Source organism: Vanrija albida, assembly GCF_041260175.1.
Source record: "Vanrija albida strain AlHP1 chromosome Unknown contig_3, whole genome shotgun sequence".
In the NCBI taxonomy this organism is placed as follows: domain Eukaryota; kingdom Fungi; phylum Basidiomycota; class Tremellomycetes; order Trichosporonales; family Trichosporonaceae; genus Vanrija; species Vanrija albida.
The window spans coordinates 923,863-950,636 of NW_027191422.1; the positions used below are offsets into that span (position 1 = coordinate 923,863).

Below are 26,774 nucleotides of genomic sequence, written 5' to 3' on the forward strand. Positions count from 1 at the left end.
TGGCCAGGGTGACCATTGTGCATGAAGAGTAGACTTGGGTAATGTGGAGGTGTAGGGCATGTAGTGGACGCGTTGCGTAGGCATTGCGGATGTTATGACGCGACGACAGTGGAACAAGTTCCAAGGCAGCGCCGATGCCAAGGCTAGCCTGGGGTGAGCCGTGGCTGAATCGTAGAAGTCGGACTTAAGACCGGGGTTTAGCGGCGTTTTGAAAAATCACCTGGACGTGGCAGGTTGGCGGAACCTAATTTTGCACTCTTCGAGAGTCTTTGGCGGCGGCCTGGCTGGTGGATGCAGGACGGACGCAGCGGGGTAGGAGTGCAAGGTGCTCCTGGCTGGCTGGTCCTGCGTACAGGCGGTGGGTGCTCGCTCGCTGCTCGCTGGCCACTGCCCACTGCCCACTGCACACTACCAACTTGCGCATCGTGTTGAATCTTTCTCTTCAACCGCCAAGCCAAAAGACCATTCGTGCGTACCGACCACCTCGCCATCCGTCGAGCACAGCTGACCATCTCTACAGACCATGGGTGTACGTATCAAGCAGCGTTGCTCGCCGACGAGAACGACGACGGGAGAGAGAAAGTTGGACACTGACCAGACCTTAGCGTGTCATTCGCAACCAGAGGAAGTCGGGTGGTATCTTCAAGGCCCACACCCACCACAACAAGAACCCTGCTCGCCACAGGAACCTCGACTTCGCTGAGAAGAACGGCTACGTTCGTGGTGTTGTCCGCGAGATCATCCACGACGCCGGCCGGTGAGTTTCGAGTTTTGGTTTGGGTGGGGCAGGACCGGCATGGCATGGCTTGGGCAACAGCAAGGATGGGAACCACAGCAGGGGCAAGAGAAGCGATGGGATGGAGCGGTGCGGTCCGCTCTGCCGTCGTCGAGACAGCCCGCCGAGCCGAGCCATGTCGTGTGCTGCAAGCCCCCACCCCAACATCCACAAACTAACACACCTCCAGTGGTGCTCCCCTCGCCACCGTCGTCTTCCGCGACCCCTACCGCTACAAGCTCCGCAAGGAGACCTTCATCGCCGCTGAGGGCATCTCGACCGGCTCGTTCATCTACGCCGGCAAGAAGGCCGCCCTCTCCATCGGCAACATCCTCCCCGTCGGCCAGTGCCCCGAGGGTACCATCATCTTCAACGTTGAGGAGAAGATCGGTGACCGTGGAGCCATTGCCCGTACCTCGGGCAACTACGCCACCATCATCGGCCACTCGGAGGACGGCAAGACCCGTGTCCGTCTCCCCTCGGGTGCCAAGAAGACCATCTCGTCGCGCGCTCGTGCTTCGATCGGTGTCGCCGCCGGCGGTGGCCGTGTCGACAAGCCCTTCCTCAAGGCCGGTCGCAAGTACCACGCCCAGCGCGCCAAGCGCAACTCGTGGCCTCGTACTCGTGGTGTTGCCATGAACCCCGTTGACCACCCCCACGGTGGTGGTAACCACCAGCACATCGGCAAGGTTCGTTACAAAATCACCAGTGCTGTCTTACGTAAGCTAACGCTGCCCAGGCTGGTACGGTTCCTCGCGATGCGTCTGCCGGAGCCAAGATCGGTCTCATTGCTGCCCGCCGCACTGGTCGTATCCGCGGTACCGCTGTCATCAAGGACGCTTAAACGGCGTGCTTTGTATTCTGTGGTCGTATTCCGTAGCATGGGAGGAATGCTACCATTCTCGAGCAATGGCGGAGGGAGAGCGGGGGCAAATGAGGATCGACCACGGAAGCTAAGTGGGCCCCCTCTTTAAGCGCGAACGAATCTCCAGTCAAGTTCAACATCATCAGCCAACAACCTTGCTTCCCATCTCTGCGCCGCCACCTCTTGCTTGCACTCGCCTGAACAAACAAAGACCTCCCTAACTGACGCGCCACACGCTCACGACTTCATCTCCGCTTACGAGCGACCGCTCGTACTGACTTGCCCCTGACCACTTCTAGTGGCTATGATTTATTATGCCTGCCACATTGTGACCGAGTCACGGCTGTGCGAACCGTAGTCGTTTTTTTTTCTTGCGGTAACCCTAGGGCTTGGTGCTGAGAGATTGAGGTATCGACTCCAGCCACTGTTGAGGCATCGACATAGATCAGTGTGTGGTCTCGTCGATTGGGATCGGAACGGGCTGAGATCGCAAATGGCCCAACATGGGACGCGATCCCGAGGCTTGAGGGAAGTGCCACCGAATTGGATAGGGACGGGTGCTCACCATTCTCTCCAAAGCCCACGGCAACGTTCGAAGTGGGATACCAGGGGCCAGGGGGAGCGTAGTGAGAGTGAGTCGCTCCTGGTAGCGGATATCAAGAGGCATCCACGACTCGAGGCTCTTGGTTTAAGCCAGATCTTCCTGGACTCGCCCGAGAGCCTTCAGTGCTGACCCAGTTCCTCTGCAACCGCCATCTCCACCTCGCAACCTACTTCAAGAAGGGGTCGGCTTTCAACTTCCCACTTAAATATCAGCTGTTTCATTGCACCTCACTTGATCCCTCTACTCGACAAGCCATAATGTCCACGGTCTCCGTCGACCTCTACGACGCCTTCCACCTCCCGCCTGATGCCACTCCCAGCATCTGGGCGGATCAACTACACTCACGCCAACGAGCCAGGATCTACGCAGATATCGAACCGCTCCTCCGCAACGGCGACGAGAAAGGTGCCCTCGACATCCTGTACAACGAGGTGCCCACCTTTGACAAGTTAGAGATGCTCGGTGGCAAGGGGCTCGATATCAAGGTCGTAGACGGCGAGTTCAACGTCAATGACTTGCCATTTGTCCGCCTCTGCAAGGACGCATTCGAGCACCATCTGCCGCCTGATCATCCAGACCACCTACCTTTTCTCCCCCTCATCACTGGCTTTAGCTCGGCCGAGCGCGCGGCAATCATGAATCGGTTCGTCGACATAATCGTCAAGTACTTCGCTGGCAAGGTCCCTTACTACTTTGACAAGATCCGGATTCTATACGACGAACTCTACCCCGGAGAGCGGCGATTCTTGTTGCTGGACGACGCGACGCCCACATCCGAGATCCCATCTGACGCCGAGCCATTGGCGACTTCCGTGACCCCCGCGTCTGGGCGTGCCAGCACGCCCAAGGAGCTATCCCCTCCAATGGCTCCTTCGACTGTCATGCAGCATTAGGAGCTGGCCTCCACGAGGGCGCTGCACCCTCTATTGTAACATCAACCACAGCTGCTGGGCAGGTAAATCGGGGTCGAAAGATGGTGCTGAAGAGCAGCGGTTCGCTCCCGCCTCCTCAGTAGACGCACAGTCTGCTGAGCGGGCTGCGGTAGACCAAGACGGCGATGACGACGACCTGGAGGTTGAGCCTGCTGAGTCGTTCGGTCATTCCCTCCCCGGCGAAGAGGGCACGGTGGGCTGCGGCGTCATCAAGTGGTTCCAGAGCAACACTGCTCCCCGGCCACACAGGGCACCGAGGCCGTACCGTGAGCGTTCAGAGGGGCGATGGAAGAGCGCAGAGAACAGCGTGCTAGAGACACGCCACCCCGATGACCTTTGCAAGGTCGACCCTAGTGGTGCGTACACCCATAGAGCTCGCAGCTGATTGACAGTACGCGACCTCGACTCTCTCGTACGGGGACTGGAGGCAATCCGGACGATGAACCCCGACGCGCCGTTGCGTGACGTCATTGCCGGCCTCAAGCTCGATGACTTGCTTGCCTTTTCCATTGGATCGACGTCCGTATGCACCAAGCCCATGAGAATTGGAGTGCCGGAGACCTTGGACGCAGGGTTTGAAGCAGTCGAGCGTGCGGATGGATTTCGGCCCACTCGGCGTCAGTCGGGAGCGCTTCCCAAGCTTTGCGCAGGCGTCGAACCGAGGCTCGTGAGTTCACGAGCCGTTGGCTCGGCGGTATGTTGGCAGGCGGGGGTGGAATCTTGAGTGTCGCCGCGCAAAAACTGCTTTGCATCGCTACAACCCCAAAGCGTGAAAGGAAGGCGCTTATGGCGGGGTGCATCGCCGTGTCCGTCAGGCCGACCGACATTGCGACGACTTGGGTGTACTCGTCCTCGGTGAGGTCCTCCACGACTTGAAGGCCACCATAGCGGAAGGGCTCGTGAAACGGCCGCTGCGGGCCGGCGCATGTGCTGTGAGGCGCTGTGAAGGGTGCTCTGTCAGATAGATGAGAGTGTGTAGTTTGCAGAGCGAGTCAAAGTGAGGAGTCAAAAGGACGTTGGCGAGCAGGTCAGTGCATCCCCTTGCATTCCCAGCGAGCTTTTGCATCCGGCTCAGAGAATTTTGGAAAGGAGAGGGAGGGGCAGTTGGCTTTTGAGCGACCTGCCCTTGTCCTTGGGTATTGCGCGTTGGCAAGTGCTGGGGGGAGCGCCGGCTGCTGGAGCTCGCAGGCCCACTTCGACGAGCAGGTGATAGAGCTGAGGACGTAATAAGTCAGTAACGTTATGGACTATGAGGTGAAGTTGTTCCGCTTCCCCCTGCTGCATTCATTTGTGTTGGTCGAGAGTATGCAGCAAGATCATGAGCGTCGAGGCGATAAGATAAGAGACCCTTCACCTACACGTAATTATCCGGTCAAGGTTATCACTGTGACTGGACAGAATGACTTCATCGTCTGCACCCACCCCTTCTTCCACCTTTCCAACTTCCACTTCCTCCACTGTGTCCTTCATCTCCCTTCTCGTCATCCCCAACGACTATGGTCTCGAAGGCCCTCATACTGGCCATCGCAATCAGGTCGTGTGGTCTTCTTCTGCCTCAAACGTACTTCCAGCCCGACGAGTTTTATCAAGCCTACGAGCCGGCATTCTTTCAGGCCTTCGGGTCGGGCTTCTTGACATGGGAGTGGCGCGACTTGCCAGGCCGTGAAGGAAGAGGTGATTGGTGGAGTACTGCAGTTGTTGGAGGAAGGCTGAGGGGGTGGCTCTGGCCTGGGGTGTTCTACCTCGTCTATCGAGGGCTCGCGGCTTTCGGTCTGGAAGGAACAGAATGGGTGGTGAGCTCGGGCTGTGCTACGTATCCCACACTGCACCGCTGACATTGCACAGGTAATGGCTCCACGTGTAATTGGTGTACTCGTTGCGGCCTTGACCGACTACTTCACCTACTTGCTCGCAGTCAAGGTTTTGGGTTCCGGTTCGGCCTCCGGTGCTGTGAGTTGTTGCTCCCGGGCCTTCTAACACGTTCAGATGCTGCTGTCTCTCACGTCCCTCTTCAATGCCCACCTCCTCCCCCGAGCTCTGTCGACGTCACCGGAAACACTGCTTACCACGATGGCACTGTGCTTCTACCCCCTGCCAGCACCTGAAGACGGCTCTCCACGGCAACCGGACGCCGCCGACGCGGCGAACAGCCCAGGGCGCCCCATTGACTGCGGTGCCGCAGACCGCATTGAAGGTGTGCAAAGCTGTCAACCGTGCGTTTATCAATTCAATCCCGGACCCAACTGATGGTATGGACTGCAGACCCAAGACAAACCTTGTGATTGCAGCGTTTGTGGCTGCGCTATCCATCTGCATCCGACCAACGATGCTCGTCTTCTGGGGCTACCTTCATCTAGAGACCACGATTGCTGCCTGGCGGGCTGGCGGAGCAAAGGCAGCAGCAACGATTACCGTCAAGACAATCGTCGGGGGGTAAGCACAAGGGTTGTCAGCGTGCTGACCCACCTCAGGCTCTCCATGTTGGCAGTGTCTACGCTCGTCGATTGGCTCTTTGTCCACCGGCTCGTCTTCCCCGTGGCAACCTTCTTCCACCAAAACATCCTGTTGAACATTGCGGCTTCATATGGTGCAACTGGGCTTGCGTACCACGTCACGCAGTCCCTTCCCATCCTGCTCTTTCCCATCTGGTACTGGTGGGGCAAGGGCTTCACTGCTGCTCTGCTGCCCCGTTCGATCCTACCCACCTCACTGGCAGAACTCGACTCACCCAGACCGCTCGCGACCCTCGCCAGGAGCATCACCTTTGCCCTCGCCGTCCTCTCGCTGTCGCCACACTCGGAATGGCGATTTGTTCACCCGTTGCTGCCCCAGCTGCTCTTGTTCGCGCTCCCTGCCCTTCATCGAACCTACCAACCGACCTCGATGAGCGCCGGAGCGTTTACCCAGAAGCTGCGACAGTACTGCCGCATTCCCCGCAAAGCCTTCTACATTATCACCCTGGCTCCGATTGTCCCGTATCTCTATCTCAACATCTTCCACGGAGCTGCCCAGGTTGAGGTTATCAACTCCTTGAGACGCGGTGACTTCGGGCAAGTCACCAGCGTGGTGGCCCTCATGCCTTGCCACTCGACGCCATGGGCTAGTCACCTGGGATCAATTCCCGGCTGGTTCTTGACCTGTGAGCCTCCGCTTGCAGGTCGCGCGCGTGAGACGGAGGAGGCCAAGTTCTACTCGTCACCCGTGTCATATCTCAACCTCGAGTTCCCTCGACCACCCTCGTCACACGAGTCCTCGAGCCGAGGCTTTGCAGGTGCCCCGTCCCACGTCTTGCTCTTTGGCGACGTCCTCGGAGCCACGGACAGTGCCGGCACCAGTTCGCGCGAAAATGTAGCCCAGGTCCTCCGCCGTCTGGGCTACAACGAAAGCGCCCGATTATGGAACGGGTTTGACATCGCCCAAGATGACAGCCATCGTCGCGGTGGAGTTCGGGTCTGGACACGAGACCAGATCGCCAAGGACAAGGCGCATGCTCATAGGGAAGAGCTCTGAATGTACATTGTGGCAGGTGCGGGTGATGCTGGTGGCAGATGCGATGTTGTGGCAAACGTCAGTTGCTCAGGCGGTCTCGGTTCGCCGTTGGTTTGTGCCCTCGTCTCCGATCTCCAACAAACGCGCCCAACCTCCAGCTGCACCGCACGCCAACAACCATTGCCATACATCCTCCGCAAACACGCCACAGTAACTACCGAGGTCGAGAATACAGGTGGACAGCTGAAAGCGTCAGCACGTGCCTTGCGCTTTGGATTGAGGTGCCATTGCAGATCAGACAGTGGAGGTCCTCTTTCGAGGATAGGTTCGATTCCAAAGGGGGTGTCGACACACATGGATGCGAAGAGGGAGTCCCATATTCATCAGGCAACGGTCATGCCAAGAGACATGGATTTGAAGGAGGAACCACTGCCACTCACGTTCAGAGAACCAGGCAACGGGCCGCGGGGTCGAGCTTAGCGGGTCTTGAAGTAGTCAAGGAGGACCTGGAGGCCGGGGGTCTCGACACCGTAGTTGGTGATGACGACCGACGAGCAGCCAACGACCTTGCGGGGGTTGCCCTCACGGTCGATCTTCGAGAGACCAGCCCACTGGCCAAGGGTCTTGGCGTCCGAGACCTTGATGAGCTGGATGTTGTGCTCGGCGCAGAGGGCCTCAATGAGCTTCGAGTACTCGGCCTCGGTGACGGTCTCGACGAGAACGCAGAGGTGAGCCTCGCGCTTGTCGAGGGCCTTGGCCGACTCGCGGAGGCCGCGAGCAAGACCGTCGTGACGGAGGGCAGTCGAGATGACCTCGTGAGTGTTAGCAATGGGCTCAGAGAGGCGCGTTGCCGTCGAGTTGGGCTCGAGAGAGTCGAACGAGTCGAGATCTCAACGAGTTGGGACTCAAAAGCCGAGTTACTCACCTGCTCAAGGGCCTGCTCGACCGAGAGGGGGCCGGACTGGTCGACGACCTCGACCTGCTCGACCTCGGCGGCGTTGGAAACAGCGGATCCGGCGTCAGACATTGTTATGGTCTTCTTCCACCAGGTTTTTGTGATAGAAAGTGTAGTGAAGGATGTCACTAGACCACGAGCGCCGAAATTGCAGAGTCCTCGCCACGATGGGAGAGACGGAATCAAATCTGAGTCGGCGGCAATTTGATTTCGGGGTTATAACTCCGTGTGGCGGATCAGTTTATGATTACGTACACATGCCAACAGGAAAGGCAGTCGCGAAGACGCAAGAAACCAAGTGCACGTTTGGCACTCGGATGATGTGGCGCTCGGACAAGCACCAACAAGACGAAGCGAGTTGGTGCGAAGTCGGGCCATCTCACGTGAGCTGGCCATGTCTACTGAATCACTTTGTACATGTGCACTCCACGCTCTCTGCTACCTAATGAGCCCCGGTCTTAACCTTGACTTTCACCTCAAAGTCGTGCATCCGAATCGCGCCACCCATGACGCTGTCCTTCTCCAGAGCCACCAGGAACATCCGCACGTAGCCGACGGATATCGGGCGATTGTAGAGCTCAAGTGCAAGAACTTGAGCTGCTTTGACGAGTCCGCGCAGAAGAGCTCGCTTGTCCTTGCTGGTGCGGAACTGGGGAGCGAGCGCGGTTAGTCCGCCAACTCATTGGCGCCTGATAGCCGCCAGTCACGCGTCACATCGTCATTCATAAGCATGATCCTTCCTGTTACCTCTCCCAGTGTCAGAACTTCCCGCTTAGAATTCGTCGTCGGAACCATCGGCGTCGGGCTCCTCTTTCCAGCTCGGAGCTGGCTCGGCATGAAGGATGGAGTCAGCACTGTGGGGCAACAAGGCGGGAGAGACACGGGGTACAAGTCGCGCTGCGCTGTCACAGTTGTCGAGACTGGTATCTCGCTATGCGAGATCGAGATGCTGTTGAACAGCTCGACCTGAGTCTCCAAGCCCTTCGTTTTCAGGTGGGCATAAATGGAGCCAACCCTTGCGTTGCTTGGGTCGAAACCGAGATAGCTGTTGGAATCGAGAAAGGCGACGATGAACCTCATGGCGGAGAAATCACCCTTGACTGCGCGTTCGGTTGGCTCCAGAAACTTGACTACCACGCTCTGTAGGTGGGTATCGTGATTGAAGTGAAGGGAGCGCCACATTCTCATGAAAAGAGTTCGCAACTTTTGGCCATACGCCTCGAAAATCGCTGCTCGAGATCAAGGGGACCGGCGTGGAAAGACTCCCCGAAATGCCAGTCTTTGTCCTCACCGGCCTGAATTGCGAAGATATCTTGGCCTTCCAGAACTGCCACCACCGTTTCTTCTGGGGACTTGATGTTTGCTGTCCATTCGCGATATGGATCACCTTGATCCACAGGATACCGTGGAGTCTGACAGGCGGATTCTACCCGATCTTGCGACGTTGATGGCCCCTGGATCGACTGCGTGCTGCCGGAATGGGAGCCACGAACCGATGTCCGCGATAGAGAAGAAGGGGTCATGAGCCGGCTGGCCAGCTTTAAGGCTAAAGAATGAATGTATTGGGGAGGAGGGGCGCCCCATTCGGCGTATTTGCGAGTATCGGCCTTGACTTCGTCCAAGCTGTTTGCAGCTTGCACGGGCGAGGGAGGTTTCAGCGCATGTGGTCCGCTGCCGACCAAGCGCCACATGGTACCCATGTGCTGCTTAATACGCTCGTCGTGTTCGCAGACCTGCTTGAACACTTTGTTCTGCTCTTGATGGACCATTTGTACCTTGATCCGGACACAGGCCCGCGCGTACTTCGGATATCGCTCCCGCATCTGTTGGCGAAGTCGAGCGTAATCCGGACTGTGCTGGCATCGGTAGGTAGACCTCCCAATCACCCTCGGCTAAATCGTACTCGTCGTGCCCTACCGACCATTCGAGACGTTGTTCCCCTTAGGGGCTGGTCCACATGGAGGCAACAGCACCACCAAATAATCGATGTCCAATCCGGAGCAAGATGTCTTCGTCGTCAACCCAGCTGGGAAGAGAGAGAGGAGCGCCTGGCTTTGCGAACGACATTGATTGCACTGAAAGACCTTCCTCGTTGACAAGTGCCAGCACTTTTTGACGGGCGAGAGGCACGATGGGGTTCAGCATCTGCGGAAGCTGCCTGCCAAACCACGGCGATCGATCACGCTGAAATGAGGCGCCCATAGGTGTGATCGACTTATCAAGACTCTTCTCGAACTCATCGTCGGTCGCGTGATCGAACTGGTCGAATACTTTGTTGGATCACGCTTGAGAGTCTCAACTTTGTCTCGGTGCTGTTTCCAGGCATTTTGGTTGAGCTCGATATAGTCGTCTCGGAGCTTCTTTTTGAACGATCCACTCTCGGAGTCTTGCCCCTTGAGCCACTGGTCCGCCGGTTCAAACATCGTGTCTCCTGTGCCGTGCTCAAAAGAGTAGATGGGATAGTAGTTGGCCCGTAGGTGGGGAGGTTTGTCGTAAGAGGAAGGGCATGGAGGAACTTTTGGGCGTAGTGTACTGATTCCTGTACCGCACCTCGAATGATTTGGTGTAGCGGCGGAGCTCGGCGAAAGTGGCGGTCATCTCCGACGTCTCTGGCAGAGTACCGAGGAGTGGGGAGCAGGAGAGGTTCTGACGAAGCTCCCGGTTCTCGAGGAGGTTGCCCGGGAAGAGGATTAGGGCTTTCGCCCAGGATGGGTTTTGGTTGTTCGGATGCTTGAGGAAGCTGTCCTTGAATCTCGTAGTAGGGGCATCTGCTTCTGGAATTTGCTTTTCCTTTGATACCGGCTTGCTTCTGGGTGGTTTTGGAGGAAGGGGAGTCCATGTTACAAGGTGGGATTGAGTATTTGGAAATTCTTGTCTTGTAGAAGTCGACGAGAGCGGGATGCAGAACGAGCCCTTGGAGGGAGGGGTCGGGCTGGCGAGCCACGGCGACGTCGTCGGCAACGGCCCAAGTCTCTGTACCATGGGGAGCCACATCCTTCAACACCACCTGCCCCTGAGCGTCCTGAAGGCGTCAGATGTGTGACTGTACCAGATGAGGAAGGTGGCTCACCGTTTTTACTGTCACGATTCGCCTGGCAGGATGGGGTTGCAGGCCAGTGAACTCTTCATCCACAAATGGGCATCGAAGACCCGGGTGATGTGTCTAACCGTCAGACCTGGTTCAAGCTCCACGACATAGGAATCCTTACACTTCGAGGGTGATCCTTTGGTTGCTTCTCATCGGGATCACATCACTACTCCACCTCCTCTTTTGCCGAGTAGCGTCCGTGGCCTAATCCATGAGGACGTGCTCGACCCCGGGTGATCCTTGTCTAGCACATGGCCACTTGACCGGTTCGCCGAAATCTGAATGTCAGCGCACAGCCCTCGCTCACTCGTCTTGCCCCAATTCACTCACCAACCCAGGGTCCTCCTTGAATCGTTTAGTGCAGGGGGTCGAGCGAGATTGTCGTCCGATTGGGATTCCAGTGTCTGTCCCGACTTCGGTGAGGCGTGAGGGGTTGAGGAAGGTGGACAACCCATTGGTGGGTCGGCCGTTGGCGTGTATCCCGCGCTGCAGCTGTTGGGACAGGGACTGTGTGCAATGCTGTGTGTGCGGGGACGGCAGAAAGGTTGTGGGTAGGGGTGGGGGAACGGTGGGATGTTGAAGCGAGTTGTGAATGGTGACAGAGAGAGAGTGGCCACAAGGTTGTTTGAGCATGGGCCATGGATTGTCACTGGCAGCAGGTGCGCGTATGTGTACATGCGTGTGTACGGGCGGTGGCTTGTGCACGGACTCCCAGATGGCTCACACCACTCCACACGCACTCACTCCACACAAAGAATAACTGCATGGCAAACGCTGGCAGGCGTTTTCAGATCCCGACTGCTTGTCGACCTGCATCGTATGCTGCCTTGTTCACTAGACGCCAGAGACTCGGCCATCACGCTTGGCTATGTTCCCCGCGGATTAGCGGTGATGCTGCAACTGTCATGGCGACAGCACAGTCATCATGTGCCCTCTTCCCGTCAGCGGATACTGGGTTCTTGTCCCACCATGGCAATGGCCAGATGCCACAAGCACTGCCACTAGCCTGTACGACACTGCCTATCCCGTCCCCTCCTCTACATTCGGGATAACTAGCACCACGATCTTTAGTTAGATCTCTATCGAATGTATCGTCTTGAACTCTCTACGTCTCTAGCCACGGAGGCACCGTTTGAGTCACCACAGGCCGATCTCAAGCACAGTACCATCCGCGCCGTCACAGGCCACGACAGTTCTCCGCTTCACTGATGACTTTGTAGCTGTCTGCTGTTTTCTCTACCAGTCCGCATCTCCCGGGGCGGTTCACCCGAATGGGTGATAGTTCAGAAAGCTCACAAGTTCAACTTGTGCGAGTTGATGGCAAGTTCGGAGGCCACTGAGGTAGAAGGGTTGTTGGTTGAGACGTGCCACACCAGGGAGTAGTCCAAGCCCATTCAAACTCGTGACAGCGTCAAGTCCCCAACCTTCTGCATCGGCTCCTTGAGTCCAGCCCTTGTCGAATCGGACTAAACTATACCTGCTTCGGTTGGAAAGAACCCGATAGACCTATCTCGAAGAGATAGGGGATGTCGACAGGTTTGGCTACGAAGTTAGGTGATTTTTCTTTCAATTATCACGCCGTTTGCAGACATCTTTCCAGGGTGGAGTGTGCAGCTGACACAGGGCTAGACAGATATCAAGCCTCAACTGAGGACTTGGGGTTTCGAAAAGCCACGCCGCTGAAGCGATGCATGCCGCTATCGACCGGCTTATGGGATGTTCAAGCGCTGGTCGTCCGAGTTGTCGTCCGAGTTAGTGGAAGGTATCGAGACCGCCAACGGCCAGGAGGATCTGTAGCAGAGGGCAGCTCCTCCACTAGGTACGTATGTAAGGCAGCGCATGTCGACGCCACCCTCCCCCCCGAGCATACCCGTATCTATCTTCTTCCCGGATCCTTCCTCTGACAGCCAGTAAACAGTTGCGGGTTTGGAGCTTTGGCAAGTAAGTCATCTTCCTGGCTCGAACGCCACACGAGTTCGTCACCACGTGACCTCAGCCGCCCCCAAAGCTGCTTTTAACCACGACCTTGCGCAACCACGGCCATCTTGTTGGGGATGAGGTACGTGTCACGTATGGCGCCGGTGTTGCGGGCGGCGGCGTCGCGGGGAGAGGGGAGGGGTGTGTTGGGGGGGGGGGGGGGGGCGGTACATCTCGCTGCTCGTAGTCAACCAAGGAGCGTCACTCGCGCCGGTCGACAGGGCGCGCGACACAAAGCCCTCGCGGTTGGAGCCAGTCCTCCACGTCCGGCCGGCGGCAGCGGCAGCGTCATGCGAACGGGTGCGACCCACCGGCGCCGACACCCTCGCTTGGCGTCGCGGTTCCTGTACTGCCTGCGTTGTGTACAGAGACCATCACATTGTTCCATGTACTCTATCCTCTCAGAGGCAAGGTCGCCGCCATCAATCCTCTTCCTCAGGACGCACGCTCTGTCCTCTGCTGTTGGCTGCCGCAATCGACCCAGAGGGCACTTACATATGGAGTTCTTCATGCTGTGAACGGATGCTGGGTCCAGGTGCCCCGTCAACTGCTTTAAGGTTGGACCATCAGATGACGGCTTTCAACCATCTTGCATGAGTTGCAACGCTTTTGCGGCCTCTAATAATTGCACGAAGTCTTCTCAGTAAATGCACGAAGTATCTTACGTAACAAAGCCAGCTATACAGGCCAGAGGACGGGTGGATGGGGCATCCTCCAGCATGCTCAAGCACACTGTCGTGCTCGCGGGGGAGGGAAGGGGCATGCTGACGTCGGGGGACGGGTGTGGGACCTGTAGAGGGGTCATTGTGCAGGCTGGAGGGCTGCAGCTACAGCTTGGGTTGGGGGAGGATCAAAGAGTCGCCACGAAGTTGATTCATAATCCTCGGGTTCTAATCAAGGCAGTGTCATTATGATTTGGTGTAATGATTTCGTGCAACAATCGAAAAGACTTCGTGCAACAATCGAAAAGACTTCGTGCAATTATTAAACGCCCGCTTTTGCTCAGACAGTACCGAGCCTTGGAGCATGGAGGTTAAGGGATCGCAACCCCATTGCTTGTTTTTGACCAAATAGCCCGTTAGAATCCACTTTAGCCGGCAAGCAATGCAAGGAAACAAATTGAATTGTGTTTGTTTGAATGCAACGACCTCAAACTCCTGGGACTTCCCAGTTACCACGTTAATGTGTGTGGGAGGGATCCTGGCATTAGCTATCGCAAGTTGTAACAGGAGTTGTGTGCAATGAGCACGCATTTGGTCCGTCCGCTCAGTGAGCCGCATCACCGCCACAGCACATCAAATGTGTGCCCATACTGACTGTCCATTTGCCTTGTCATACTGCCATTGCGTCCGTTTGTCATTATTTTGATCCTCAGTTCCCGCAGCTGGAAATTGTGACATTGCGTGGGGAGATGTCTAGTGTTATGGATCGATCTAAACGCGTTCAATTACCCTTCCCAGGCTCTGCAGGATGTGAACTGGGCCTCCATGCCTCCACGGTGTGCCGAGTCTATTGAATTTGGCTCACAATGCGATGTGCAGCTTCCTGATCATTGGGTCAACATTTGCCCCGTGTGCGATGGAACTGTTTTAACAATTGTCAATCTTTGATTAGGAAATCGTGATGGAGTATGTGCCCTAGCGAAAACCCTTAGGGTTGTCCACCGATTTCTATAGAGGAACTTGCTGGGTCATTCATTGTAAGGGCTGGATGCTAGATGTTGTAATGGTGAACCCTCCATTGGTTGTAGGATCTGACCTCATAATCGCCTCCAAAAGTACTCTGACAGGGGAACATGGCAGCCACCTGCTACACACACCTGCACCTGCGGCGAAGGACAAGGCGGGAGTCTGACAGCTGTAATTACCATGAGGTTTCCAAAGTCAAATCATGTTATAGTGCCATGAGTGAGGGATAGTTTGTGACAAAGGCTGGGAACGTTCGAATTATTAGCAGGTGCGGACGTTGATGGTTGCAATTGATGTGGTAGCATCCCTGCCCCAATATCTATACTGCCCTTGTCCCTTTCCTTGAGGTGAACACCAGTCCTAGAGCCTTGGGCTGAGAGTCCGTTTTAGCGATGAGTACGCATGCCTGAAATTCATTGACAAGAAGGTGGTCAACATCCTGTAAGCGCACGCGTGATGAAATGCGCACGCGTGATGAAATGCTCACGCGTGATGAAATGCGCACGCACTTGACCCTGTCGGACGACCAAAACACCGTCGCCTCGTCCAACGGACAGGACAAACTGTGTGATGGGCCGTGCATATCAGGCACACTGGAAACAGCTGAGGGGGGTGGCGACGAGCTGACTGACTTAGAGCGATGCGACGCCATGCATGATGTGTCGTCCGTCATGATTTGGCAGTGACGGGGGTCAATGCATGCGCTTTCAACCATGCCTGCGTGTACCGATACTCACCGTAAACACGTGGTGAGTTCTGTGACCCAATGTTCTTGTCGTGCAAGGCATTGAAAAGTGCACGATGCGGACATGTACCGTTGGTTGATTGATGTGCATCAAGTCCTGTTCCAAACAGTCGACCGACACATCAGTGCCACTCTGTTACCCTGCTACGACATGCTGTATTCAGTCAGTTGTTTTGATGTCTGAGTTCAAGGCGACCGCAGAACAGCTCAATACAGGCTCCGTATCCGCATGTGTGTGACCTTGGGGATGGAAGGTACGAATGCAACTGAATGCCTACAATGGTTTCCTGACTTCGTTCAAGTGGGAGAGTTGGTAGTGACTGGTGTTGTTGATGAACCTGGCTACTTGCCCGTTAAACGCCAGTGCACACCCGCCTTCCGGTCGGTATCGGTCTCGCCACACCTCCCCCTGATTGTGGGCTCGCGCCGACAGCTTGCTGTCACCAAACACGCAATCTGAACGTTGCACCAGCGGCACCACTAGGACTCTGAGGTGGTCCTATGATGGTAGAGATGGGGGCTAACTTCTGTCACCCATTCGAATACAATGCATAAAATGAAGGGCTTCAAAAGACAGCCCTAGAGGAAATTTCTGAACCACCATCGAGCACTCAGTGCGTGGATGTGAAGGGTCTGTCCGTACTACAGAGAGAATAGCGGCGAAAGCAACTTCATCAGAATGCACTCATTTGTTAGAACACCACTACCTAACACAGAAGAGTAACTGGTGAACCATTGGCCGGCGGGGGCCTCAGTATATTCCGACATCGATAAATAGTCGGGCTTTATAGCCTTCATGGGCAGCACTGCCCAACAACGCAGCTGTGATGCTCCAAGAATGACTCTACAGTTCGACGACGGGCGTTTTCTGAGCCAGCGGATAATCGAAGTGCACGAAAATATTGTTTGGCTCTTGTCTAGACATTTCGAAACAGTTGCGGTTGTTGAGAGGGGTTGTATGAGAGATCTCCATTGGGGCGTTGCGAGAGTCCAACGACCCAAGCGCGGGCCAATTTCCACCATGCCATGATTAAGGGCTGCCGTATCACTGCTATACACAAGCGAAGGATGCCGGTGTTGGCTTGTAGAGCACACTTTAATACAATTCACTTTTCAGACAATATTGGGAGGCAATGATCAATTCGCAGGAACTCTTCGAGAGCCATCTATGCACATGTACAAAGGCTGCTCAGGGGCTCCCATTACTCCCTTGAGTATTCTGTCGCTGCAATCAAATCTGATCGAATTTGATTAGAACACCAATTACATTAGGGTTTCCTGATCAAAATCCGACAATTGTTAAAAGTAGTCTAGACGCTCAGGAACCAATCTCATTTGAAGCCTGGAACTCCTGCGACTAACAATCACCTGATTGCCTCCGTTGCAGCTACGCAACGACATTTTAAGTGGTGAATATCGGTACACGCACGCGTCGTGGAATTGGCTGGTAGGTTAGTGAGGTGTGCACTAGGTGGGAGGCAGGATGTGTATGGTGGTGGGGAACTCCTTAGCAACACGAGTTATTCATTGTACGAGGCGATGCGACGCGTTTTGGGGGTGCTACAGAGCCAAATGCGTGCACATTCCATGTCGCGTGCGTGTACCGATACAGACCGTATTCCACTCGAATCAACCACAGTTTGTTCAACACATTGTATGCCCACCATTTACCGCCATGGCACGAATGAGACCAATGGGAGCAAACTCGATGCGTAATCGAATCGCTAGAGTCTTCCTCCGGGCATAATGTAGTAAACACCCTTGTGCAGACGCGGCGCCTCCAACACCATGCATCCAATCACCGTCAGCACTGCTGTCTACTCGCTGCACCAGAGCGATTCTGTAACACTTGCCTTGTATTCCTAGTCGCCCGTCCAGCGTGGTACATTGTGTCAAAATACCACCCAGCCACATAAAATGGCCGGTTTCATAAATATGTGACACAGTGGTCATTTGATATGACACTGTGCTGGTCTTCGACAGGAACAACGTCTCAATGTACAGAATACAGTCGCAATGGAATGCAGTGCCCTAAACTCAACATCCAACTTCGCTGCACGCCCTCGTCGTGTTGTTTGCACACACCCTTGACACATCCTATCGTGCAAGCTACCGATTGGTGACATGAGTGAGGCTATTCAGAACTGTTAGGTTTACCATGCACTGTGGTCCTTGAACCATTCTCCTTGTGTTGTATTGTATAGAGCTGGACACCGCAGGCCCTCTCACAATTGAGTGTGGTGCCAGTCAAACTATGCACTCTCGAGCGATCCGTACCCATCCAATAAACAACCGCCTAGAGCGGTAAACTGTCAGACCACATGCATTGCGAAAATCCGGTCATCCTAAACTTCCGAGAGTTCGCAAGTGATAGCCGGCACTGGAAATCCAGTGCGATGCACTACTCGACCGATTGATTCAGAGGCATCGCGCATTGAAGAGAATCACCACCTCTACAAGGGACTTTGTCCAGCTAGCTACCACATCTACTGCCTCAACAGCAAGGTTGGAATAGGTCTAAAACTCTTGTGTAGCGCTGCGGTCGGCAGTACGATCTCGGTGAATATCGGTACACGCACGCGTCATGGAATGCACACGCATTTGATTCCGTCGCACCGCCAAAACGCGTCGCCTTGCCTTACAAAGTGGACAACTCGTGTTACTTACTGCTTGCTGCTTGGCCATAGCCAGTGATCTTCATACCATGCCTGCCACATAATGCTCATCTCACTAGCCCTCCCTCATCGATGATTAGCGCACCTTGCATGGTGGTGTGTAACAACCCCAAAACCCCTGGGCACAGCCACTGTAATCTCATTTCGCAGTTGGTTTGATAGTTAATGTTACCAGAATCACTGGTTTCGGTGGTGAAATGGTGAGACGGGGGCAAATGCGTGCGCATTCCACGACGCGTGCGTGTACCGATATTCACCGGTACGATCTCTGTGTCACTCACACATGGCACTCCTGCTTCATCAGATGCTCCCCGTGAATGTCCACTCACGAGACGAGTGGTCGCTCAGCTCCATCTTGGCAGCATCAGCCGGTTCCGCCAGTTTGTTCGCAAGAGGAAGAAGACAAGAACGTGAATGTGGGGTGTTGATTAGAGGGGTTGTAGAGCCGCCGTCTGTCATCGCACTTGAGATCTGAGAGCTGGAGATATGGAGCCCGAGACGAACATTGTACTTACATGTCGCCCCTAAAGTGAAATCGTTCTATCCTTGTGTCCGTTGTTTGGAACAGCGATTAACGGGTCTACTAACATTGATACCTGCAGCCTGGGGTGTGTTGTTCATCCGGCTACCACTGAAGCGGCCGCCAGTACAGTTTGTCGGCCAGCTTGGCCGAGGCAAGAAACCCAAGAGGATTGATCCCAATCCAACCGCCAGTCCTATGTACCAGTGGCTCATGCAATCCGTATCTGTCAGGTGGATGGCCGTGGCGAGCGCAATCTGGTTCGTTACCGCTGTGGTTGGGTTGGTGGGCGGGACACATTGGCACTCCGGAGCTGCCTCACGCGAGGCTTCTGAAGGCCATACGGTCCCAGGACTTGCCGGGCTTCTGCTTCAACAGGCATCCGCTGTCAATGAAGTATACATCCTTCGACTGTATTCTGTTTGGAGAGCAGTCAGTTAACCCCAAGTCAAAGCTCCACCGGTGCGCCCCTTGTGCTCCTGCCACCATCTGCTTAAGACGATCTGCCCCTCGTCTTAGGCATACTTGGTTACCTGCGAAGGTTCTTGATCAAGCTCGATGCCAGTGCCAATGGCCATTAAGAGGGAGTACTTTGCAATACCGGAAGGCATCGGACCTGGTAAAAGCTGCAGCCAAGCCTCCGTGACCGGGAGAGAGATGCTGGTGCAGTGCGATCCAAACAGCTGGACCGGTCGCGGGATAGCAGTAACGAGCATTGGTGACACGCGATCCTCCATGTATTACATTCGCCTCTATCTTTTCTACCACAGGCCCTTCTGCTCTGGCACAACAGTCGTCAGCTTGCCATTGGCCAAGCCGGCCCGGATGTTGCGAAGGCAGAATGCCTCCATCTCCTTCTGAGTCTCGTATGATAGCGTTCCGATATGGGGCAGGCAGATCGCTCGTGGGTGCTGCAGCAGCTCGCTTGGGATCGTAGGCTCGTTCTCGTAAACATCGAGTCCGGCGCCAGCGATCTCGCCGGACTCAAGAGCTGCAATCAGGGCCTTCTCGTCCACGACGGGGCCGCGGGCCGTGTTGATCAAGATGGCAGTGGGCTTCATGGCCTTGAACTCTGCAGTGCCGACCGAGTGCTTGGTCGACTCATTGAGAGGGAGGTTGAGGGAGAGAACGTCGGACGTGGCGATAAGCTCGTCCCGAGGAACATATGTTGCCCCCTGCTCCAGGTCCTCCGAAAGGCGAGACCGGTTGTGGTATTGAATCGTCATTCCCAGCGATTTTGCCCTCTTGGCGAGAGCCCTGCCGATGCCGCCCATCCCAAGGATGCCCAGGACCTTGTTCGCGGGGTCATTAGAGAGAGGGAGGCCCCGGTGGAACTCTCCTCTCTGGGCGTTGGCAATGGCGACGTTGAATTGCCGAAGGGATCCTAGAATGAGGAAGAGAGCACTGTCGGCGGTTGCGTTGTCGACGACAGAAGGAACATTGGTCACTTGAATGTTACGGTTGGTGCAGGGCGCCACAGAGACTGACAAGAGTTAGGCCTGTGGGTCGTCGTTCCAAGTTACGCACTCTGGTCATATCCAGCCCCATTGTGAGCAATGAAGCGCAGAGATGAAGGCAGCTTGGATACCAGTTCTTCGTCGAATCGTCCGGTCACCTGCCAGCGGTCAGATTCTATTGTCGGTTTCGTTGATAAGACCGACATTGATAGAGCCAGTCCCTTTGAAATGGCGATAGATAGCGGAAACCGAGCTGTACGAGGTGCCCAGGTCGCGAATGAAAGACGCCCGGTCTTTACTCTCGAGAGGCTGTCACAGTAAGAGAAGCCCCATGTAGGTGGCAGGTGCAGGCGCTCACGATAAGGTCCGCCTCTTGCTTAAGAGTTGCCAGCTCCTCATGAGCCAGGTTGATGGGATCCAGGAGCAGGACCTTGGGCTTTGCCGTGACCAAACCCCGGGTGTTCCGCAACTGTAGGGCAGATTGCCAACGAGGAAGTGACCGACAGAGTAGAGGCATCTCGGAATGCAAGGATTGCGAGTTGGCAGTGAGGAGGAGGACGAGGAGGAGTAAGTGTTTGTGGGCACGACTCGAATCATAGATGTCGGGTTGAAGTGGAGGTGGACCGGCCAATCTTTGTGCTTAGCCGAACGGAGCCCCGATGGGTTAGTGGGGTGAATTTGATCCCGCTAAGTCGCGATGCGTGGGTGATAACAACATGCGGGTTTTGAACTACACGTCAAACGTTCGACATCTGTTTGTTTGTGTTGTTGTTTTGTTGTTGATCTTCATCCCTCTTTGCCATCCACCACGGATACCCCTGCAGCCATGGAGCTCTTTCCATCAGATTACACCCAAGCCGACGACGCGACGTCTCAAGCCCACGACCAGTCCGCCCCCGCCCCAGCAGACGTGACACAACTGCAAGACTCGCAAGCCGGCCCTTCGGTTGGCATCCTTCAAGATGGCTCTGTCAATGACGTGGATTCAGACCCTCCATTGCGCGGCAAGGCGGCGACCCATGGACTTTCAAATGAGGAGAAGAAGGAAAGACAGAAGCAGCAGAATCGTCGGGCGGCGGAAAGGAGTCGAAACAAGAAGAGGGAAGAGCTGTGTGTGGACCTCTCGCGCCGTGAAGTGGACAGACAGTCACTGACACCACACCCAGCACAGCCCTGGAGATGACAGTCAACAACATCCAGGACGAGAATCATCGCCTTCGATCCAGGCTGTCTGCATTGCTCGCGGCAAAGGTCCCCGAAGCCACCCAGCCTTCGGCTGAGGCCGAAGCCCCCGTTGCAACCGCTCCCCTTATTACCGCGACGCTCGACTACGAAGGCCTTTCGAAGCTCCAAACGGAATTGGCATCGGCAAAGACGACACTTTCGAGCAAGGAGATCGAGTTGGGCCGCCTTCGGGGGGAAGTCAACGACTCTGGGCAAGGCGACGAAGCCCAGCATCAACTCGTCGCGCAAACCGCCTCGCTGAAGGCATCGCAAGCTGAGGTTGCTTCGCTGCATTCACTTATTGGCCACCTTCGCGCGGATCGAGACTCGTTGGCGCGGCAATGCGATGTCCTCTCTCACGAAATCAGCGCACGACGAGCCCTTCGCGAGTTTGTGGCGGACGCACCGAGTACGACCTCTAGCAGAGCCAATGGTGTCGAGCGGGCGCTGCTGGAGTTGCGTGGCCTCGTGGATGGAGTCGTGAAGACATGGGAGCAGGTTAGTTCTACTTGCCCGCGATGCAAACTAACTCCTTCCCAGAGCTCGGTCCTGACCTCAATATCGCCCTCAGAACCCAACGCTCAGCCATCATCAACGCAGGTGGATGAGAAGGAGTGACGAGCGACGCGCATGAAGGATGTGGACGTATGGGCAGTACATATGGGTAGTACGGTGATGTGATGGCATATGCAATCTACATAGTGATGGTGATGATGTTGCTACAAAGCGGCCACCTTACACCTGGCGGCTGCGTGCGACCAGGAAAGGAGAGGCGCTATCTTGAGAAGGCCCAGACGAGGGCTACAAATCCAACAGCCTCTTCAACAATTGCCAGGTGGCAAAGGAGATGCTGCACCAGCCGTCAGCAACCCCGCGAGACAGTGATTGTGTGTATGCTCACCTGGTCATGGGGACAACTTTAATGTAACCGATAGTGAGGCCGACATAGAAGCCTCGCCATCCTCTAGACGCGTAGATGGCTTGAACGGCCTGCCTCCAGCTCACGCCTTGGCCTCCCTTCGCTCCTCCGACCTGCATTCGGCGGCGGACAACCTCGAACGGATAGCTGGCAGTTTGGCTAATGAGGCCAGCAACTGCTCCACAGAAGAGGTCACGCTGGGTATGCCTGTTGCGGAAGTAGGGCACATAATCTGGCAGCTTGCTTTTCATTGTGCCGTAGGTGAGGAATGAGACTCCTGCGTAGGGAATCATTCCAAGGAGCGTGACCGAAAAGCCGCGATAGAAGGGGTAGAACGGCAGAGATCTTGTGAACGCCGACACCCCAGAGGTCGATGGTCCCGTTGGCTTCACCTCGGCCTCTTTGTAGATGATCTTGATTGCTTGTCTAAGAGTGGTTCTCTCCGATGCAGAGGTCTGGTAGGCCATGCGAACACGAACAAGCTCCATAGGGTAGGTTAGGAGGACAGCTGCGACTCCTGGAGCAAGTTAGCTCTCTGCATTCTTCGACCGCATCGCCGGGATCCCTACCTGACGAAGCACCAGACAGGAAGTATCTGCCGGGAGTCCACATCTCCGGACTTGGGATAAGGATCTGGATGTCAGCAGAGAAGACACTCTGGCACCCTCACCTTCTCGATCCAATCGTAGAACATGAATTTGATACCCGCGTACGGGAAGACGCGTAACAGGGTTGCCGAGTGCCCTTGCAACAAGCCTCGTATGCCAGTCGTGTGGTAGATCTTGGCTGTAGCGTGCAGCAGACCGGCCGGGGTACCAGCATACTTGCGAAAGTCGGTGTTGGACGTTTGGAACAAGATCTTTACACGGTCGAGCGGAGCAATGGCCGTCTTGGCCTGTGCATAAATAGTTAGCACTGCGGGCAGCTTTGGCAGCAACAGGTACGCACGACGCAGCCCGCTATTCCTCCCACGACACCACTGGTAATAACTGTAGCCCGTCAGCAAGGCCGAGGTGGGGGAAATGGGCAAGCTGGCGCACCATAGTCCCAACTCTGCTTGTCCGTTTTCGCGCGGTGGCGGCTCTCGTTCCACAGTCGTGTGATGGCCTGGGGCGTGGTCTCCGTCGTCGCTGGGGACACGCTGTCCCCGGCGGAGTAACCTGCCATGGCGACGCGGGATAAGACACGAGAGAGTAAAGATGTAGAGAAGATGGAGTGGTGACAAACGCCAAAGGAGACGACTGGATGAGTAAAATGAGGAGGAGCTCGGCAAGGTCCGTGTTGGCGAGCCGGCCGGCCGCGGCGTTCGCGCATTTGTGTGGGCGGGCTGGGTGGGCGGCTTGAGCGCGCTGGCGGGGCAGCGCTCGCTCGCTCCGGGCTGCCTACCAACCGACCACCCGACCGAACAGCGAGCTCCAAACCGAGCCAGGCGGAGAGACGTGGGACTTGAGCGGATTAAAAACACGTCATTAATCTTTATCAAACCACGTGTCCCTCAACCAACGCGCGTTCAGTCAGTCATCACTGATCACTGATGCAATCGGTCTCAGTCGTCACCAAGTCATTCTCTCGACGTCCATCATCATCGAGTTTGCCGCGACGGCTTACCTTCAAACCCTCTTCTTCCTCCGCCCCACCACCCCCCGTGCTCTTCAACATGGCCGACGACAGCGTCCCCCTCCCCTTCCCCAACCTCAAGGTTCCTCAATGGCACTACCAGATTGTCAACGTCGACCGTCTCCGTGACGAGGCCACGACTGCCTTCTGGGCTGCCGTGGAGGCTGATGGTGCGTGTCAATCGCTTTCGCTATTGCTGACGGCAGAAATGGCTCCCTACATTCGGTCGACTGGCCTCAAGCCCCCAAACGCTCAGCTCCTTGCTGAGCTCGAGAAGAAGAACACTGCGGAGCTTGAGTCGATCGACACCAAGCTCAAGGATGCCGAGGAGAACCTTGGCGAGAGCGAGATCTCGGAGTTGCTGAGGCAGAAGGCCATGTACCTCTGCCGCATTGGTCACAAGGTAAGTTGTGCCTTGCCATTAGCACCCCGCTGACGGCCTTTAGGAGCTGGCTATCCCTGCACTTGACACTGCACTGGAGAAGACGACTGGACTTGGAGCCCGCATCGACCTTGTCCTCGCGACTATCCGCATGGGTTTCTTCTCGTCGGACGCCCAGCTTGTCATCAGCAACATCGCCCGTGCGGCTGAGTGAGTCAACGTGCCCACTTCATGGCGGAGCGTGAGCTGAACAATGCCCAGCCTGATCGACTCTGGCGGAGACTGGGACCGCAGGAACCGTCTGAAGGTGTACCGGGCACTCCACCTCCTCTCCATCCGCGATTTCAAGCAGGCTGCCGACCTTCTCAATGACTCGTTGTCAACGTTCACTGCGACGGAGCTGATGGAGTACGAGGAGTTCGTTGCCCTGGCTGTCCTTGCCTCTGCCCTGGGCTGCGACCGTAAGAACTTGAAAGCCAAGGTGAGGTGGAATACCCCAATGACGGGCAGCACTGACGATGCAGATTCTGTCGAGCTCTGAGGTCAATGGGTGCATTTCGACCATCCCCAGCCTTGCCGCGTTGACCGACTCGCTTTACAAGAGCAGCTACGCTGCGTTCTTCGTTGCCCTTGCCGAGGTCGAGCAGCAATACCTCATTCCAAACCCCATCTTGGCTCCGCATGCCCGGTACTACGTCCGCGAGATGCGCATCAAGGCGTACCAGCAGCTCCTGGAGAGCTACAGGAGCCTGACGCTCGAGCGCATGAGCCGCTCGTTCGGAGTCAGCGAGGCCTTCATGGACCGGTGAGTGGGCTAGCTGTTTACAATGATGAAGATGCTGACACCTGCTGTAGCGACCTTTCTCGCTTTATTGCCAACGGCCGTCTGTCATGCACCATCGACAAGGTCAGCGGTGTGATTACCACCGACAAGCTGTCGTCGCACACCAAGACTGCCATCTACGAGCAGTTCTTGAAGCAGGGTGACTTGCTCCTTAGCGGTAAGTGCTCCTCCACAGGCGTCGTGTAGGGCCGTGAGCTGATGTTCCAGACATGCACAAGCTACACCGTGTGGTGGGTTAAGGCTGCCAAGGGGCCGAGGGCGGTGGAAGAAGTCGAGCATATAGAAGTCGCATGTACACAATAGTGTTGACACCTTGGGTCAGCGGGGCGTTGCTGGCAATAAGATGGGTTGTGGTGGAGTGTCCACCTCTCCATCGCCCTGGCAATCTGCTTCTTCTTAACTGCTTCTAGAGACATTCGTGGCGAGTCTTGTGTTCTTGTGCCAGCACAGGTCGAAAGACCATGAAAGGGGCCCCACCTCCACCACAATGTGACCTTGGAAGAGCCAGTTCTATCTCGTCGACCTGATCCGCAATCGCATCTAAAATACTCTTTCACTGCACCGACAATGCGCGGGACACGCCCGCCCTTTCCGAGTGGTTGGTCGGCTTTGCCCATCCAAGTGGCCAACCTCTCGCTGCGAAACACGCTGCCTGTGGGGCAGAGTTTCCTCTGGCATCGGCACCAGCTGCCAGATACGACCGAGGAGTTCTCGCGGGCCGTGGACAACCCGCCGCGCGTGGTGTGCCTCCGACAGTCTCCGACCTGCATCCACTTCACCGCGATCCACCCCACGGCCGAGGCGGCAGCGGCCGACCGCGACTCGGGCCTGACGAGACAATGGCTCGACGACTACTTCCAGCTGGGGGCCTACCCCGACCTGGTGGGGCTGTACGACGACTGGCGGGGGCGCGACCCCGCGTTCTTTGGCAAGGTCGACCTCGGGGACCGCGCAGTCGGCATCCGGGTGCTGCGGCAGGATCCGTGGGAGTGCTTGCTCGCGTGAGTTTGTGCGCCGAGGCCGCGGGCTGACGCCGAGGTTCATCACGTCGACCAACAACCACATACCGCGCATCACGTCCCTGCTGCACAAGCTCTCGGCGCGCTTCTCGCCCACGTTGCTGGCGCTGGAAGACCCAGACGGCAGCGGAAACGAGACGGTCTATCGCCTCTTTCCGAAGCCGCACGAGCTGCCGCAGGACGGGCTCGAGGCGCAGCTGCGCGAGCTCGGCTTTGGCTACCGCGCCCCGTTCATCGTCTCGACGCTGGCGACGCTGCGCGCCGCGAACGAGGATGTCGCCGCCGAGCTGGAGGCCTGGCGAAAGCTGCCCGAGGGAGATGCCCGGGCCGAGCTTATTCGCCTGAAGGGAGTGGGTCGCAAGGTCGCTGACTGCGTCATGCTGATGTGTATGGACCATGTAAGCCGAGGTGCAGGAGCGAGGGCTGACAGCCAGCCGTCCTTGATCCCTGTCGACACCCACATCTATGGAATCGCGGCACGGCACCCGCTGTTCCCTGCGCGGCTCCGGAAGAAGACCATGTCTGCGTCGCTGTACGAAGATATCCAGACATTCTTGGCAGAGAAGTGGGGCCCGTTGGGAGGATGGTGTCAAGCTGTCGTCTTTGCCGCAGACCTCCGCGAATCAACAACACAACGACCGACGCCTTCGACAGACAAGTCGCCAACACCAGTCAAGAAGCCCAAGCGTGAACGATTGGATACACCCACGGCCAAGCAGCCCAAGCGTGAGCCATCGGCCACCCCTGATATTCTGCCAGTGAAACAGGACGTGACAGAGGGAAGGAGAACTCGGGCGCGTCGGAGCAGAAATGGGGTTAAAGAAGAATCGGCGAGGGCGAAGTAACATATCTTTAAGGAGAGAGGAGGAAGTATGGTTGTTGTTGTTGCTTAGTACAGACACACGTGCGGGATCACAGGGCCTGAATCAGAACGCCTTCGCCACAGCGCTCCAAACCACGTCGGGTTTGGGTTCGAGAAGCGGGGCGAGGAATGGGCGG

General features: G+C 56.3%; 8 protein-coding genes across 8 annotated transcripts; 5 read left to right on the forward strand and 3 right to left on the reverse strand.

The window, feature by feature from the left end:
• Positions 1 to 523: 523 nt before the first annotated feature.
• RPL2 (60S ribosomal protein uL2) lies at positions 524 to 1,619 on the forward strand (the record flags this gene model as incomplete). The annotated part of the gene is made up of 4 exons (XM_069352202.1): positions 524 to 529; positions 606 to 757; positions 966 to 1,464; positions 1,515 to 1,619. 4 exons carry the CDS (start codon positions 524 to 526, stop codon positions 1,617 to 1,619), a joined length of 762 nt encoding a protein of 253 aa, XP_069209620.1.
• Positions 1,620 to 2,501: 882 nt separating this feature from the next.
• Positions 2,502 to 3,137, forward strand: Q8F55_003673 (uncharacterized protein; the record flags this gene model as incomplete). Its single annotated transcript, XM_069352203.1, has 1 exon — positions 2,502 to 3,137. The coding sequence occupies one exon, from the start codon at positions 2,502 to 2,504 to the stop codon at positions 3,135 to 3,137; it is 636 nt and encodes a 211-aa protein (XP_069209621.1).
• A 1,535-nt stretch (positions 3,138 to 4,672) lies between these two features.
• Positions 4,673 to 6,686, forward strand: GPI10_2 (glycosylphosphatidylinositol anchor biosynthesis; the record flags this gene model as incomplete). Its single annotated transcript, XM_069352204.1, has 5 exons — positions 4,673 to 4,969; positions 5,022 to 5,126; positions 5,163 to 5,389; positions 5,439 to 5,609; positions 5,648 to 6,686. The coding sequence occupies 5 exons, from the start codon at positions 4,673 to 4,675 to the stop codon at positions 6,684 to 6,686; spliced, it is 1,839 nt and encodes a 612-aa protein (XP_069209622.1).
• Positions 6,687 to 7,141: 455 nt separating this feature from the next.
• Positions 7,142 to 7,692, reverse strand: RPS12 (40S ribosomal protein eS12; the record flags this gene model as incomplete). Its single annotated transcript, XM_069352205.1, has 2 exons — positions 7,142 to 7,477; positions 7,591 to 7,692. The coding sequence occupies 2 exons, from the start codon at positions 7,690 to 7,692 to the stop codon at positions 7,142 to 7,144; spliced, it is 438 nt and encodes a 145-aa protein (XP_069209623.1).
• An 11,382-nt stretch (positions 7,693 to 19,074) lies between these two features.
• Positions 19,075 to 19,976, reverse strand: Q8F55_003676 (uncharacterized protein; the record flags this gene model as incomplete). The annotated part of the gene is made up of 2 exons (XM_069352206.1): positions 19,075 to 19,796; positions 19,841 to 19,976. The coding sequence occupies 2 exons, from the start codon at positions 19,974 to 19,976 to the stop codon at positions 19,075 to 19,077; spliced, it is 858 nt and encodes a 285-aa protein (XP_069209624.1).
• A 973-nt stretch (positions 19,977 to 20,949) lies between these two features.
• Positions 20,950 to 21,612, forward strand: Q8F55_003677 (uncharacterized protein; the record flags this gene model as incomplete). Its single annotated transcript, XM_069352207.1, has 2 exons — positions 20,950 to 21,492; positions 21,535 to 21,612. The coding sequence occupies 2 exons, from the start codon at positions 20,950 to 20,952 to the stop codon at positions 21,610 to 21,612; spliced, it is 621 nt and encodes a 206-aa protein (XP_069209625.1).
• Positions 21,613 to 21,795: 183 nt separating this feature from the next.
• On the reverse strand, positions 21,796 to 23,080 carry LEU5 (coenzyme A transporter; the record flags this gene model as incomplete). Its single annotated transcript, XM_069352208.1, has 6 exons — positions 21,796 to 21,844; positions 21,896 to 22,430; positions 22,483 to 22,546; positions 22,584 to 22,808; positions 22,862 to 22,902; positions 22,954 to 23,080. The coding sequence occupies 6 exons, from the start codon at positions 23,078 to 23,080 to the stop codon at positions 21,796 to 21,798; spliced, it is 1,041 nt and encodes a 346-aa protein (XP_069209626.1).
• A 490-nt stretch (positions 23,081 to 23,570) lies between these two features.
• On the forward strand, positions 23,571 to 26,595 carry RPN7 (proteasome regulatory particle subunit; the record flags this gene model as incomplete). Its single annotated transcript, XM_069352209.1, has 10 exons — positions 23,571 to 23,933; positions 23,977 to 24,122; positions 24,174 to 24,393; positions 24,437 to 24,717; positions 24,768 to 24,913; positions 24,964 to 24,986; positions 25,444 to 25,757; positions 25,795 to 26,125; positions 26,210 to 26,501; positions 26,543 to 26,595. 10 exons carry the CDS (start codon positions 23,571 to 23,573, stop codon positions 26,593 to 26,595), a joined length of 2,169 nt encoding a protein of 722 aa, XP_069209627.1.
• Positions 26,596 to 26,774: the final 179 nt, after the last annotated feature.